This window comes from Nicotiana attenuata, unplaced genomic scaffold (genome assembly GCF_001879085.1).
Source record: "Nicotiana attenuata strain UT unplaced genomic scaffold, NIATTr2, whole genome shotgun sequence".
In the NCBI taxonomy this organism is placed as follows: domain Eukaryota; kingdom Viridiplantae; phylum Streptophyta; class Magnoliopsida; order Solanales; family Solanaceae; genus Nicotiana; species Nicotiana attenuata.
Window position 1 is genome coordinate 72,518 of NW_017674455.1, and position 12,805 is coordinate 85,322.

The 12,805-nt window shown below is 36.8% G+C and overlaps 1 protein-coding gene across 2 annotated transcripts; it reads right to left on the reverse strand.

Annotated features, from left to right (window-relative positions):
• Positions 1-333: 333 nt before the first annotated feature.
• On the reverse strand, positions 334-7,534 carry LOC109218695 (biotin carboxyl carrier protein of acetyl-CoA carboxylase). Of its 2 annotated transcripts, XM_019383067.1 has the most exons (10): positions 7,276-7,534; positions 6,099-6,308; positions 5,575-5,642; positions 5,038-5,091; positions 3,658-3,921; positions 3,509-3,571; positions 3,054-3,122; positions 2,920-2,965; positions 630-734; positions 334-524 (listed from the first exon to the last, which is right to left on the reverse strand). In XM_019383067.1, the coding sequence occupies exons 1-9, from the start codon at positions 7,307-7,309 to the stop codon at positions 676-678; spliced, it is 867 nt and encodes a 288-aa protein (XP_019238612.1). In that variant the 5' UTR covers positions 7,310-7,534; the 3' UTR covers positions 334-524; positions 630-675. The 2 variants fall into 2 exon arrangements, with proteins under 2 accessions (XP_019238612.1, XP_019238611.1); XM_019383066.1 differs by having other exon boundaries at positions 336-734.
• Positions 7,535-12,805: the final 5,271 nt, after the last annotated feature.

Here is a 12,805-nt window from a genome sequence, read left to right on the forward strand (position 1 = left end):
ACATAATAAAAAAAGATAAATTTTATTTTTAATTTAAATTCGAATTTTAGAACTTTATCTATTATATATTTAACTAAAATAATCAAATATAGAATAAAGTTATCATATACTATTGACATTTATTAGCTTGCCACTTGGCTTAAATATAATGTCAATTATATATGGTAACTTTCTTGCTTTAATATATATATAGATAACAATAGAAGCAAGAAGATGCTGTCGGTGCTCCATATGCAGGTATATAAATAAACCTTTGCTTGCTCTCAAAAGCTAGAAAATCCCGTGCCAATGAAAGGTGCATTAACTATTGACGAATGCGAGGCAAGAAGAAGGTAAGCGGTAAAAAGTTGAAGTACCTTAGATAAGGTAAGATGAAAAAAGAAAACATATTGAGTTCCATGGTAAAATATCCAGAGTTGCTTTAATCAACCAATCCTAAAACTCGGCAGTAATTTGCAAACCGACTCATCCTTCATTAACACATGGTATCAGACAATCTTTTATTATTCTAAAGCCGAATTAACCTGTAACAAGAAGTTTACATTACCACCTAAACTTGCTTTCCAATTGGGATTAGGAGAGTCCAAAATGACAGAGTTGACCAAAAATACAAGGAAAAGAACAGCAACCTTAGTGCTCTCCAAGAATTCAAATACTAGAGGTGAGCAACTTCAGTTAGATACCACGAAATGATGGCAAGACAGCAATAAGTGGATCACCGTAACCAACAGCTTCTGCAATGCACCATATATGAAAAGTGAGTTGAGGTTTTCCAGAAAGAAGATGAGAGCACAGTAGATAATGTTAACAATTTAGAAATGCGCGCAAAGACCAACATCAAGCAAGCATATTAATATTTGCATACATTTTGAAGCTAAGAGAATCATCATCGGCAGATGGCAGAGAAATAACACTGGGAAAGGGCAAATGGCTTAGTTAATGACCTTGTATGAGTCGGCCATTTAGGAAAACCATTTATACTCAGTTAAAATCATAACGCACAAACTGGAAAAAGCTCACGTATCAATAGATCTTAGGCACTAACAAGGATGGCAGCTTAGGAGATTAAAGCAATAAAGAGTATGTCACATGCTTGTTAGGTCCTACTACTGACTTTTTCTCGTCACTTGTAATTGATCAATTGAATCCTAAGTTGCGCGGACTCTTTGATTTAGGTGCCGTCACCGTCCCGGTACGAGACGGGAACGGGAGCGGGAAACGTCCCGGATTCAGTCAACTGACTTCGGACACTTTGATCGAAGTCCATCGACAAATTTGGGAGAAAATTGAGATTTTGATTTCTCAAATAAAAAATAAAACAGCTTTAGGAGAATGAAAGAATAATGTCCATCTTGGAGAATGAAAGATTGAATTCTACAATATTCATGTAAGTTTTTCACGGAATATCTCTCAAAATTTACAATATTTTTATAGCTCTACTTTTTATTAGCCGAATCCCCGCACCCGTATCCATATCCGGATCCGCACCCCCGAATCTTAAAATTTAGATTTTGCCGAATCCGATACTCGGATCCATCCCCGTATCGTATACCCGCACCCGAGTCCGAGCAACTTAGATTGAATCCATTGGGAAAAGTTATCCTTTTTCTTTTTTCTTTTTAGATAAAGAATAGGGTAAAGTTATCATGACTTCTCCATTTATGATTGTAGAGTTATAGGTAATTCATAATCTCTGCATCATCAGTCTCTTTCAACATATTGAACCTCACAGGCTCTTTTTCTTAATCATTTGGCATAGCACAATCTTTCTATTCAATAGGTTGCTTTTTCGGCCGCATAGCCTCAAGCATTTCTAGCGCTTTGCACAAACCAAACCAGCTTCTATACCTATCTCATATCAGCAAAACTTGACCCTAAATAACTGAGTTGCTAATTTGTTGGTATTATTTCGACATTAATGTTCTTATACCATCTAGTTGAGCTCCTGAAAACTGAAGTTAGATTATATACATGTAGTTGAATCCAACCTTGAATAGCTTCTCATTGCTGCTCCAATGCAGAATTGATGATACAATTGTTTCATCTTTCTCTAAAATCTGAAACGCAGAGAACCCTGCCTTCTTTCTTTTTAAATAATACAACTAGCTAAGAAATGTGAACACGACTCACTAGATTTGCTGTCATTCCTATATGATAAAAGTCTTACATGCCAGGTCAAAGAAAGCAAATCAACTTTAAACAATCCACTCAACCCAGACAGAAATACAACCAGAAACTCAGACAACAATGTGTAGGTATATGATTATATCAGGCCAATATTAGAATTAACCCAAAATATCATAACGTGTGTTGTCGACATGGTACGGGACTGGAGTCTAGCCCATCATGTACGACGTAGAAGATGGTTTAGGTCAATTATTGATCGCCCAACATCGGCTGATCCTAACCCAGATGGGTTGGTAACAAGAAACCAATCAACCCCACTACTGCTATCATGTAGAAGTTATTTTCTTAGTTCCTGAGTGGGGAAGTTACTGAGGAGCAAGGAGAGTTACTTTGAGAGGAGAAGCTAAACAAAACTTGACGCAGCTAATGCTTCAGCAAATTCTTTAGAGAAGTATTGTAGTTTTTTACTTTTGAGAGAAAGAACTCTAGTAAAAAGATTAGGATAAAAAGTTACTCCTAATCTTTTTCCACTCTTAAACATCTCAAAATAGCCTATGTCAAAGTATCAAGGCATTTAGATTATAGCAATAAGTCTGTTTCCCTATGAAGTAGCGCGGACTTGCAGTCAATTTCTTGTGAACAACCAACTTCCTCTATATCCACTACAAATTTTGTGGTTTTAATATCTCATATGCACTATAATTGGTAATTTGGCAGAAAAACTGCAGCTGGGATAATCTGAGTAGTAAAACAAGGTGGAGAAAGAACCAAAAAAAGTTGAAAGAAGCATACCACCGTCATTAAAGAGGATCTTCAAGACTTCTCCGGCGGCATCTGACTGCTCAATAAAAAAAATTTAAAAAAAAGTCACCAAATATTACCCTGATAACAGATAAATAACAGAAAGGATTGCCTGAGAGGCTTACTCTGACAGGAAGTTCTGTCCCAAACTGATCCAAAAAGCCAATAATCTGTCCCTCCTTGATAACATCACCCTGCACAGAAGCATACACGCATGATTCAAGCACTAAGCTATACTCCACATAGGCCTTTGTCAGGTTAATCCTGACACGTGAGCATCACATTGAAGACAACAAGAGCATATGTCAACAACAAATAAAAATGGTCTACTGAGTTCCAAGATCCTAGTAAACCACTGCCGCTCTCAATTCTTAGACCTTTAAGCAAAGAAATGGTATGCTCACAAAACAAACAAGATAGATGTCCTCCGTTCATACCTTCCAATATCTAGACATGATAGTTCTAATCTTTTGAAGAACTAAGCCTACAACATCTAGTGGTCAAGAGATCCGATAGGATACTAATCTAATTTTAAGAGAAAGTTAGTAGTTATCCATAGCAAATGAAAGCCTTCAGTTACCTCTTTACAAGCAGGTGGCTGTTTCTTTCCCTTTAATGTCCTGGCCCTTCGGAATGAACCAACCTGCCAGAAAAAAAAAAGCAGAAGTCATTGCTGGCGTAGTCCATGATACATGCTAAAAGTGTTTACCAGGGTCAAGTAATGCACACCGTCGGGCATGATACAAGAACATAGCCACTAGCTCCAGTAATCTCTAGTGCAGCTAATTTTGCTGATTTCTCAGCAGCGACGTTTGTGAATGGGCTGATCTTTTCTGAGGAAGATTTTCCCGGGGAAGTTGCAGGAGCAGCAGCTGTTGATGCAGTAGATGGTTTACTTGCGCTAGGTGGTGGTGGTGGTGGTGTGGAAACAACAGGTGCAGGCACTATTGGAGCTTCAATATCCCGCTTCAGGTGCAGTTCGAAATCTCCGATCTATGAGAAAAACCATAATATCCAATCAAACATCAGTGGAGATAAACTCCTTTTCTTTCATAATATATTAGAAAAGCTATTTTAAAAAAGTATTTAGAATTGTATTTCGACAGAAATAATAAATAAATCATTACGGAGAAACCTACAAAAGTGATTTTCTACACTGGCAATACTTGTCATATCAAAACCCAACATGGAGTTCATAGATTTGCGTAATCAACTAATCAACAAACTGAAAATTAGAAAATTGACTTTCATATTCATTCCAAAATTGCCAGTGACTACTTGGATGATACATGCTACAATTCCAGTAAGTAATTGCAGCCTTCAATTCTTTATGCAGAAATGTTTCAACCATATTATTTGTCATTGCAGTGTTATATATGATCACGCTTGGTGGTACAGAATTGTCCAATACAGCAAAGCTCACTGAATTAATATGCACCTTTATTCCTTCTCTTTTCTTCTACTACAAGGCAATATATGAATTTCTGATTCAAACGGCATCAATGATTGAATTATCCAATTATTACTAAATATAATCAGACCTTTCAGATCAAACTGTGTGGTGCTGAAATAGCAGACGCTACCATCTCAAGATATTTTAGACATTGTTCTAACAATCGTAATACAATTTACTCACTCTTTAAATTTAACTTTTTTCTATTACCAATGGGGAGTGGGAAGGGGAAGGGAAAGGAGGACAGTGAGGGCTGACCTAACATCTATATTATATGGAAGACTCCCACCGTTACCACTAGGCTATATGCCTTGGTGCTAGTCAACGACCTAAAATAAGCATTCTGTTGATTTCTACCAAGTTGAGGTTTGATTAGTGACTAATAAAGATAATTTTAAATATGGTAGTAGTCTAATGTATAATTTCAGGTCATAGCACACATGGCAGGGCTATGTGGCTACGGAATCTCATATGGTTTGAAGATAAGACAAGCTTCAAACTTCCCTTTGGTTATTTCACGCTTCCTCAGATTTTTAAACTCTTATAATCTCATCTATATATTTCTATTTCAGAATCTCCCTAACAAATGAAAAGGCAGCAATAGTGGTTATGCACTATAATGAAAGGACACGTGAGCAGCCAAGGAAAATGCTTACCTTAAGTTTCAGCTCAGCAACCTCTGTGTCATCACACACTTCAGTAATCAGAGCCTGATGAGAGCAGTAAAGAACAACAATCAAGCTTAAAGTCACAACAAGCATAGAGCTAAGTCCAGAAATCCATGTCTAAGATAAGAAAGCTGTATAAAAGAACATGAAGAAATTAAATACGCGATTTTGAAATCACCAGAATAAGAACAATGACACAGGTTATTACGGGTTTTCCACAAACATGAGTAGTATTTTTTAACCATGCAAAAATGAGAAACAATTACTAAATCAGAAGCTCAAAAGTGCTTAACAAAGACCGGCTGCAGTTGCAGGATTTCTTGGTTCCCACACAGTTCAACTGGACTTGCATAAAAACATAAAATCATATATCAAACTTTAGTTTAGGAGGACCAATTAAGCCAAAAGTCAAGCATCAAGCATATAATGCAATAAAATCAACACAAGGCACTTAAGACACCCACAAAAAAGAAAAAGAAAAAACAATCCAGTGAGACATTTCAACATCCAAAGAGATAAACCAACCTCAAAACCCTTTGGAAATGTTGCTGTTGGCAGTGGACTCTTCTCCGTTGACACTTTTTGGTGGCTATCTGTAAGAACAGCTCCTTCAGATTAAGGGAATTTGGCCTAGAAGTTAGATGTGATGGGCTGCTATGTTGCGCGGACTCTCCAAAATGTAGCCGCACCCGTGTCGGATCCTTCAAAAATGCACTACTTTTGGAGGATCCGACACGTATCTGGCCACATTTTCGGAGAGTCCGAGCAACATAGACGGGCTGCACTCATAAAGGAATCCAGAAAACTACTTTCCACTCTTTATCAGATAAATTCCAAAAGGATAATCTTTAGATTCCACTAGAAGTTCTACTCAGAATGATTTAAGAGGCTGTGCTTGCAAGCATAATGGTATGGTAGATAATAAAAAGCACCAGCGCATCAAATACCAAGAATGAGATGTACATTCAATACAATAGCCAAATGGAAATTAGAAATGACTAGCCCCTAGATACTGATTTACACCTGGCATAATAAGAAAGCACACTCACCATCAGATTTTGCTGTCACAGTTGTTTCAGATGTCTTTGCACAAGACAGTATGAAACTACTATGCTTGTTAGTAGAAGACACGAGCTTTGCACCATTTGAGGATCCCTTAAGGGGGAACTTAGTAGGCTTGGAGAAGCCAACATTATTCATTGGAATGACACCAGGAATTTCGATTACTGACCTCATATGGGAAGTGTTACCAACTGAATCTGTCATCAGAAATAGTTAAGTAGGATATCCACATGAGACAGACAGATTATAATAGAACTATTTGAGGATATCCACATGAAACAGATAGATAGATTAGAACTACTTGCAAGCATTTATGCAAGAAAACAGGTTTCGCATCAGTAAGGTAATTCAGAGGCTGGATAGTGAATATCCAAAGATAAGAGGAATGTAGGTTTATTTATTAAAAGAACACATGCATGAAAACAGGTAAAGCCAATTATATGCTTATGCTTAAAGGAAAATGAAAAAATAAACTGCCCCTTCTATTCGTTCAAATAAAAGGAGAATTTTTTTTGGGGGGTACTTTTCTGGATCACCTTACATCATTTCCTACTCATTAATTAGGATTTTGCCTCATGTTTTTCTGGCTCAATTGCACACTGGTCCCCTAAATTCAACAGAACGATACGCTTTTGTTCTGCCAGTGAGTACAAATAGCTAGAACATCTGTCGTGATTTTTCATGAAAGTAAATTGCACTCAACACAATGCAGCTTCGTCAATCAAGAACCACTAGTTAGAAGTTCCTCTCAAAGACTAATCTAATAACACATATTTACTGCCACAGCTTTCTGATCTTTAATTCATCTAAAATCAGGCATAAAAGAAAGGACACTGTTTTGCCACTGTACAGTTCAGGTATCATTCCTCTCCTATACAGCTCATTTTTCCAATTTAAGAAAATATTAAAATTCAAATGCGCGAAATTGCATAAATCAAGCATTTAAATCAATGTCGGATCTCAGATGAAAGAGTAAGGGAAAAAAAGAAGCAGATAGCTATAATTTGTTACCAACGAGAGCTAAGAAAAAACTAAGCTAAAAGCTTAATCTAGCTATCCGTCAATATAACAACAAAAAATAACAGATGTACACAAACAAAAATACATAGCTACATCACCAAAGAAAATAATCCATTCAGTTGAAAATGTATATATGAGAATTACGGTGAAAGGAGCGGAGAACAGCGGCGGACTCCATTTGGTAAAGGAGATGTGATCGGAGAGACCGAGGAAAATTGGAGAGATATTAGAAGAAAAGAGGGGGAAGAACGTATTTATAGCAAATGGAAACTGAGAAAATGAGATTGGGTTATGAGCTTAGCAGAGTTGTGAGAATACTATTATCTGCCAGCTTTGAGATGTCCGCCCCCGAACTTCTATTTCTTCACCCACCCCTACCGTTTCCGACTCTTTGCTGACCTGTGCAACTAGTTTCACCAACAAAAAGAATACCAATATAAATCATATTATTTGTGGACATCCATATAAATATATAAATATGTTTTTCATAATAATAATTAATACATTATGCAATGGTAGATGAAACACTTATATGAAGTCATATCTTAATCTATCACGGGATGTTTTAAGTTTATTAGCTCGATACGTCAACCCAAATCCCTACATTAGTTTGAAGTATTAGGCTTACTTGTAGCGAAATTCTTAAAGTGAAGTGCTTTTCAGCTAGTCATATTTCTCTCTCTGTCGTTAATTATTCAATCACCAGCATAACATCATACCTACACTCATATAAATTAAAACAAACTTAGCGCCTTTTAATTTCTTGTATATAAATGCAAGAATCATGATGAGTAAGTTCAAGGAGACAAAATGCACCTTATTTTATCGGTGCAGAGTCGTTGACCTTCAAATGAATCCATGTTACTCGAGTTACAATTTCATAATTCAGTCGGTTGCTCCAAATAGATTGATAATTGAACTGAACATTCGTCAATGGCCATCAGACAGATAAGGATAGTTGATTACAGGATAATACAACTCTGACTTCCCAAAAGCCTCACCAGAAACTTCCTAGAGTGTGGGCACGAAATTTGGTTCTTAGAAAGTACAAAGACATATAGACTTAATATTTCCATAAATGCAAATGATAGAATACCAAAGTAAGAAATGAGAAATTGAATCCCTAAAATTTGTGATAGCTTCGGTATCCAGGTTTATGATACCAGGAAAGGAAGAAAAAATCAGGGGAGGTGCTTGAATAAATCATTGTTCTTTTTCTGCTTATGAATTTTATGGTGCCATTTTTTGTATATTTATGCACCAAGATATAAACACTGAACAGGATTATGCAAAATATATATATATATATATATATATATATATATATATATATATATATATATATATATATATATATATATATATATATATATATATAGGCACAAAATGAAATCTCATTTATACGAATGGAATAATGTTAACCGCTAAATTATTACAAGATAAGCATTTTGAGTTGGCATGTATGGATTTGGGTTTTGGAACAAGTTAAGCCTTTCCCTCCGTCTCTTTGAAATTTTAACAATGCCCCTCTATTTTATTTTATGTTATTTCATTTATATAATATCTTAGTGATGGTAGAAGAGAATATTAAAGTAATGTTTAAAAGAGATCAAACACCATATCCAAGTTAGTGTGAATAATTTGATAAATTTAAGTTCATGAAAGTTATAAAAATTGTATGGAAATAGAATGTTCAAACCGTTTGACATATTTCAAACAATAGAAGAGTCTCATTTGGAGCGAAGAGAGTTTGATCTTTTTGACATATTTCAATTATTTGGAGCGAAGAGAACATCATTATTTCAACCTGAAAATTTTAAACTTGTAGCAACCCCCTAGGGAGAATGCCACTTAATAAAACTAATCTAATACTTACTGTATGCGGTAAATTGGTTAGTGATAGTTGGACGAATGAGGAAGTGACACGTGGAGCTGAAGACAAGTAAGATGTGAGTGAGCAAGTACTTACACTGGTTGCAAGGATGTGACCTGGGTGAATTTCGAAGGCAGGGTAACCGATAACAAAGATTGGAAGAATTGAAATCGGACAGCATTCAACGAACAACCCTTACAGAGAATATCTACATTTATAGCCAACTGTTATGCAGTCATCAATGACGGTTTTATTCTGTCACGATCCCAATTTCCCACCTTAGTATGTCGTGATGACACCTAGCCTCTAAGACTAAGTAAGCCTAACAATTAATAATAACTTAACAGAAATAATCAAACAGGAATACTAAAGTAAAAATGATAAACTCATATAACTTTCCAAATAGGATCTCAACAACACTTCTCCCAAAACCGGTGGAACAGAGCCATAAGCTCTATAAAATAATCTAGAATGTCTACTACAACACCGTCTGAATAAGAAATACAATAGAATGAAAAGATAAGGGAAGGTGACTCCAAAGCCTGCGGACGCCGAGCAAGTATACCTTGAAGTCTCCGGAAAATAGCTACAATCAATCACTAACCTCCAGCACGGGCAGACGTACCTGCATCTGCATAAAAAGATGTGAAGAAGCATAGTATGAGTACACCACAACGATACCTAGTAAGTATCAAGCCTAACTTCGGTAGAGTAGTGACGAGGCCAGGTCAAGACACCTACTAGGACATAATAAATAGAACGAAAATATGATAACGAGAAGTAATGGAAAACGGAGAAATAAATGATAACGAAGTAGGTTAATAACGTAGACTAATGAGAGAATTGTAAGCATAGAGATAACAAGAAGGAAACAAATAAAGAGAACCACAACAGTCAAATACAGACAAAAACTGATAAGACAAGGAAGAATAAAAGCAACAAGGACTATTCCACCAATAACTCTTTTCAACATGAGATGCACAAAAAGAATCACAACCGAGATACCGCCTCGTATACAACAAGAATCACTACCAAGGTCCCGCCTCGTAATCACATTTCTCAATTTCAATCACAATCTTTTCTTATGCCGCCCTGTGAGCCTTACATTTAGATAGTTTTGAAAATATTTTTCCCGAAATAGCTACACGCACTTTAGCTCACCTTATGAAGCCGCGTGGCTTCAAGTAATTCTCTTACTAGCAACACGCACATAAATACCACCTTATGCCGCCGCATGCACATTAACCTCTATCCTTATACCGCCACATGCGCATCAATCTCACAACACAATAATAACTCGCACCACAAGTGCTCATATGCCACAACTTGCCGAGAATCAACAATATCAATGTTTCCAAAATAATAGCCCATGACTCAACTACAACGTGTACAAGAACATCAACAATAACAAAGAATATAAATTGCTCAACAAGGAAGATATCTCAACAATTACCAGATTTCGCCACAATGTGACAACGACTTCCACAATTTCAACACCAGTAACTCACTAAGAAGGTATTTCACCAAATAACAACTTTAATTACAAGTAATTCAACAATTAAGAATGTAACAAGGCAATAACTTCAACTAGGCATATAAGAGCAAAACAACAAGTAAGAGGTAGAACAAGTATTAAACAAAGTCAAATAAAGCATGTAAGGATAGAGTAACACATGTATGAGTATATTAACAATGAGAATTGAGACATGATATGATAATTCAATTAAAGGCATGGAAAGGGTTTAAATAACCTAATCCAGTCAAATACCACATATAACCCGTGTACCCACTCGTCACCTTGTGTACACGACTTTCACATAAACACAAATAACACAATCAATCCAATTCCTAAGGGGTAGTTCCCCCTCACAAAGTTAGGCAAGATGATTACCTCAACTATGCCAACTCAATACTCGAAAATAGATTTTCCCCTAAAATTCGTCCCCAGATGGCAAAAATTTAACCAAAATTGAACTTAATTATCATCAAACAATGCAAGAAAAAATAATTACTATAAATAACGCTATGATTTTTACACTTTTCCCTAAAATTCAAGCCGAGGCTCGCGCGGTCAAAACCCGAGTCCAAGGATAGATTCCGACTACCCATAACCCCACAAGTCCATATATTTGGTTAATTTCAAAATTCGAGCCCAAATCGATTCTCAAACTCAAACTCTCATTTTTAAAAAATTTGACAAAAATTTCCCAAATTTTCCTCTTTGATTCACATAAATTTGATGTTAAATCTAAATATAATCAAGAAATGTAGTTGAAAATTGATTAGAATCACTTACCCAATGTTTGTAGATGAAAATCCCCTCTCCAAATCGCCTCCTACCAAGTCTAGGGTTCTAAAATGAGAGAAATGAGACTAAATCCCGACTTTTCTAACCTTTTGTTCAGTTGCAGTTGTCACAATTGCGAGCCCTCGCAAATGCGTCCACTGACAACCTAGGAGGAGATCGCAAGTGCAACACTAACTTCGCATTTGCGAAGCCTGTCCTCATCGCAAATGCGACTCTTTTGTCGCAAATGCGAACTACCACACCTCCTGTCACTATTATAAATTGCGACCCAGGTATAGCAATTCCGACACTTGAGGCCCCCTGTTAAGGTTGCAATTGCAACTCTGGTGTTTGCAAATGCGACACCAGAGGCATCGGCACACCAGATTTTGTTTTTTAGTCCAAAACTTTCTGAAACACGTCCGAAACTCATCAGAGCCCTCGTGGCTCAATTCAAACATCCACACAAGTCTAAAAATATCATACGACTTGCTCGCGTGATCAAAACACAAAAATAACATCTAGAACTACGAATCGGACACAAAACATATGAATTTCAAAGTAAAGTTCAAAAACTTCTAGAATTGCAACTATGCATTCGAATCCTATCAAATCAACTCCAAACGATACACAAATTTTGCATACAAGTTCTAAATTACATAACAGACCTATTCTGAGTCTTAAAATCACATTCCGAACCTGATAGCCAAAAGTCAATCTACGGTCAAACTTCTAAATTTTAAATTGCTAATTTTTGATAAAACAACACAAATCAACCTACGAACTACCGAATTGGATTCCGGGCATATGTCCAAGTCCAAAATCACGATACAAAGCTATCGGAGCAATGAAAATACGTTTCGTGTTCGCCTTCACAAAAGCCAACCATTGGTCTACATAAACAACTTAGGCTTCTAAGCCAAGAATTCAAGGGTCCAATTCAACCTGAAATCTTCCCGGGACGAAACCAATCAACGCCGTAAGTCGTAAAATCATAAACACACATGTATGAGACATAAAAAGGGGAAACAGAGCACAATTACACAAAATGACCGGTCGGGTCGTCACATTCTTGTAAGGCACCGTGAAAACTTGTACTCAAAAACCCGAATCTCGTAGTGCCACGTTAGGATCAGGTATGCGGATCGCATAATCGCAGCAAAGTGAAACAGTGTGTTAGCCAATTTGAGGTCAACTATGTGGTCAATTATGCGATCGCATAATCGATATGCGGGCCACATAGAAGTCGCATAATTCCCTTAGGATTTTTGTGAGGGACAGTTCTGCGGTGCATTATGCGACCACAGAACGGATATGCGGACCGCATTTCCGTCGCATACCCAAATAGTGTCTTCAGGTTTTGGGGAGCATTTTGCGGTCCATTATGCGGGCCGCATGTCAGCTTTGCTATCGCAGACCTGAGTCGGGGCTCCAGTTTTCTAAATTTTAAACCCGACCCCCTGTCGTTATATCCTGTGCAATAGCTCATTTTGAGCCTAGTTTCCTAACACTTT

What these genes read in the sequence shown, in the direction of transcription:
- LOC109218695 (XM_019383067.1), bottom strand. Translation starts at nt 7,309, where the DNA reads ATGGAGTCCGCCGCTGTTCTCCGCTCCTTTCACC. An exon ending in CATTTCCAAAGGGTTTTGAG is followed by an intron (nt 5,092 to 5,574) that starts GTTGGTTTATCT and finishes TGCTCTCATCAG; the next exon opens with GCTCTGATTACTGAAGTGTG. An exon ending in GATCCTCTTTAATGACGGTG is followed by an intron (nt 735 to 2,919) that starts GTATGCTTCTTT and finishes GGTGCATTGCAG; the next exon opens with AAGCTGTTGGTTACGGTGAT.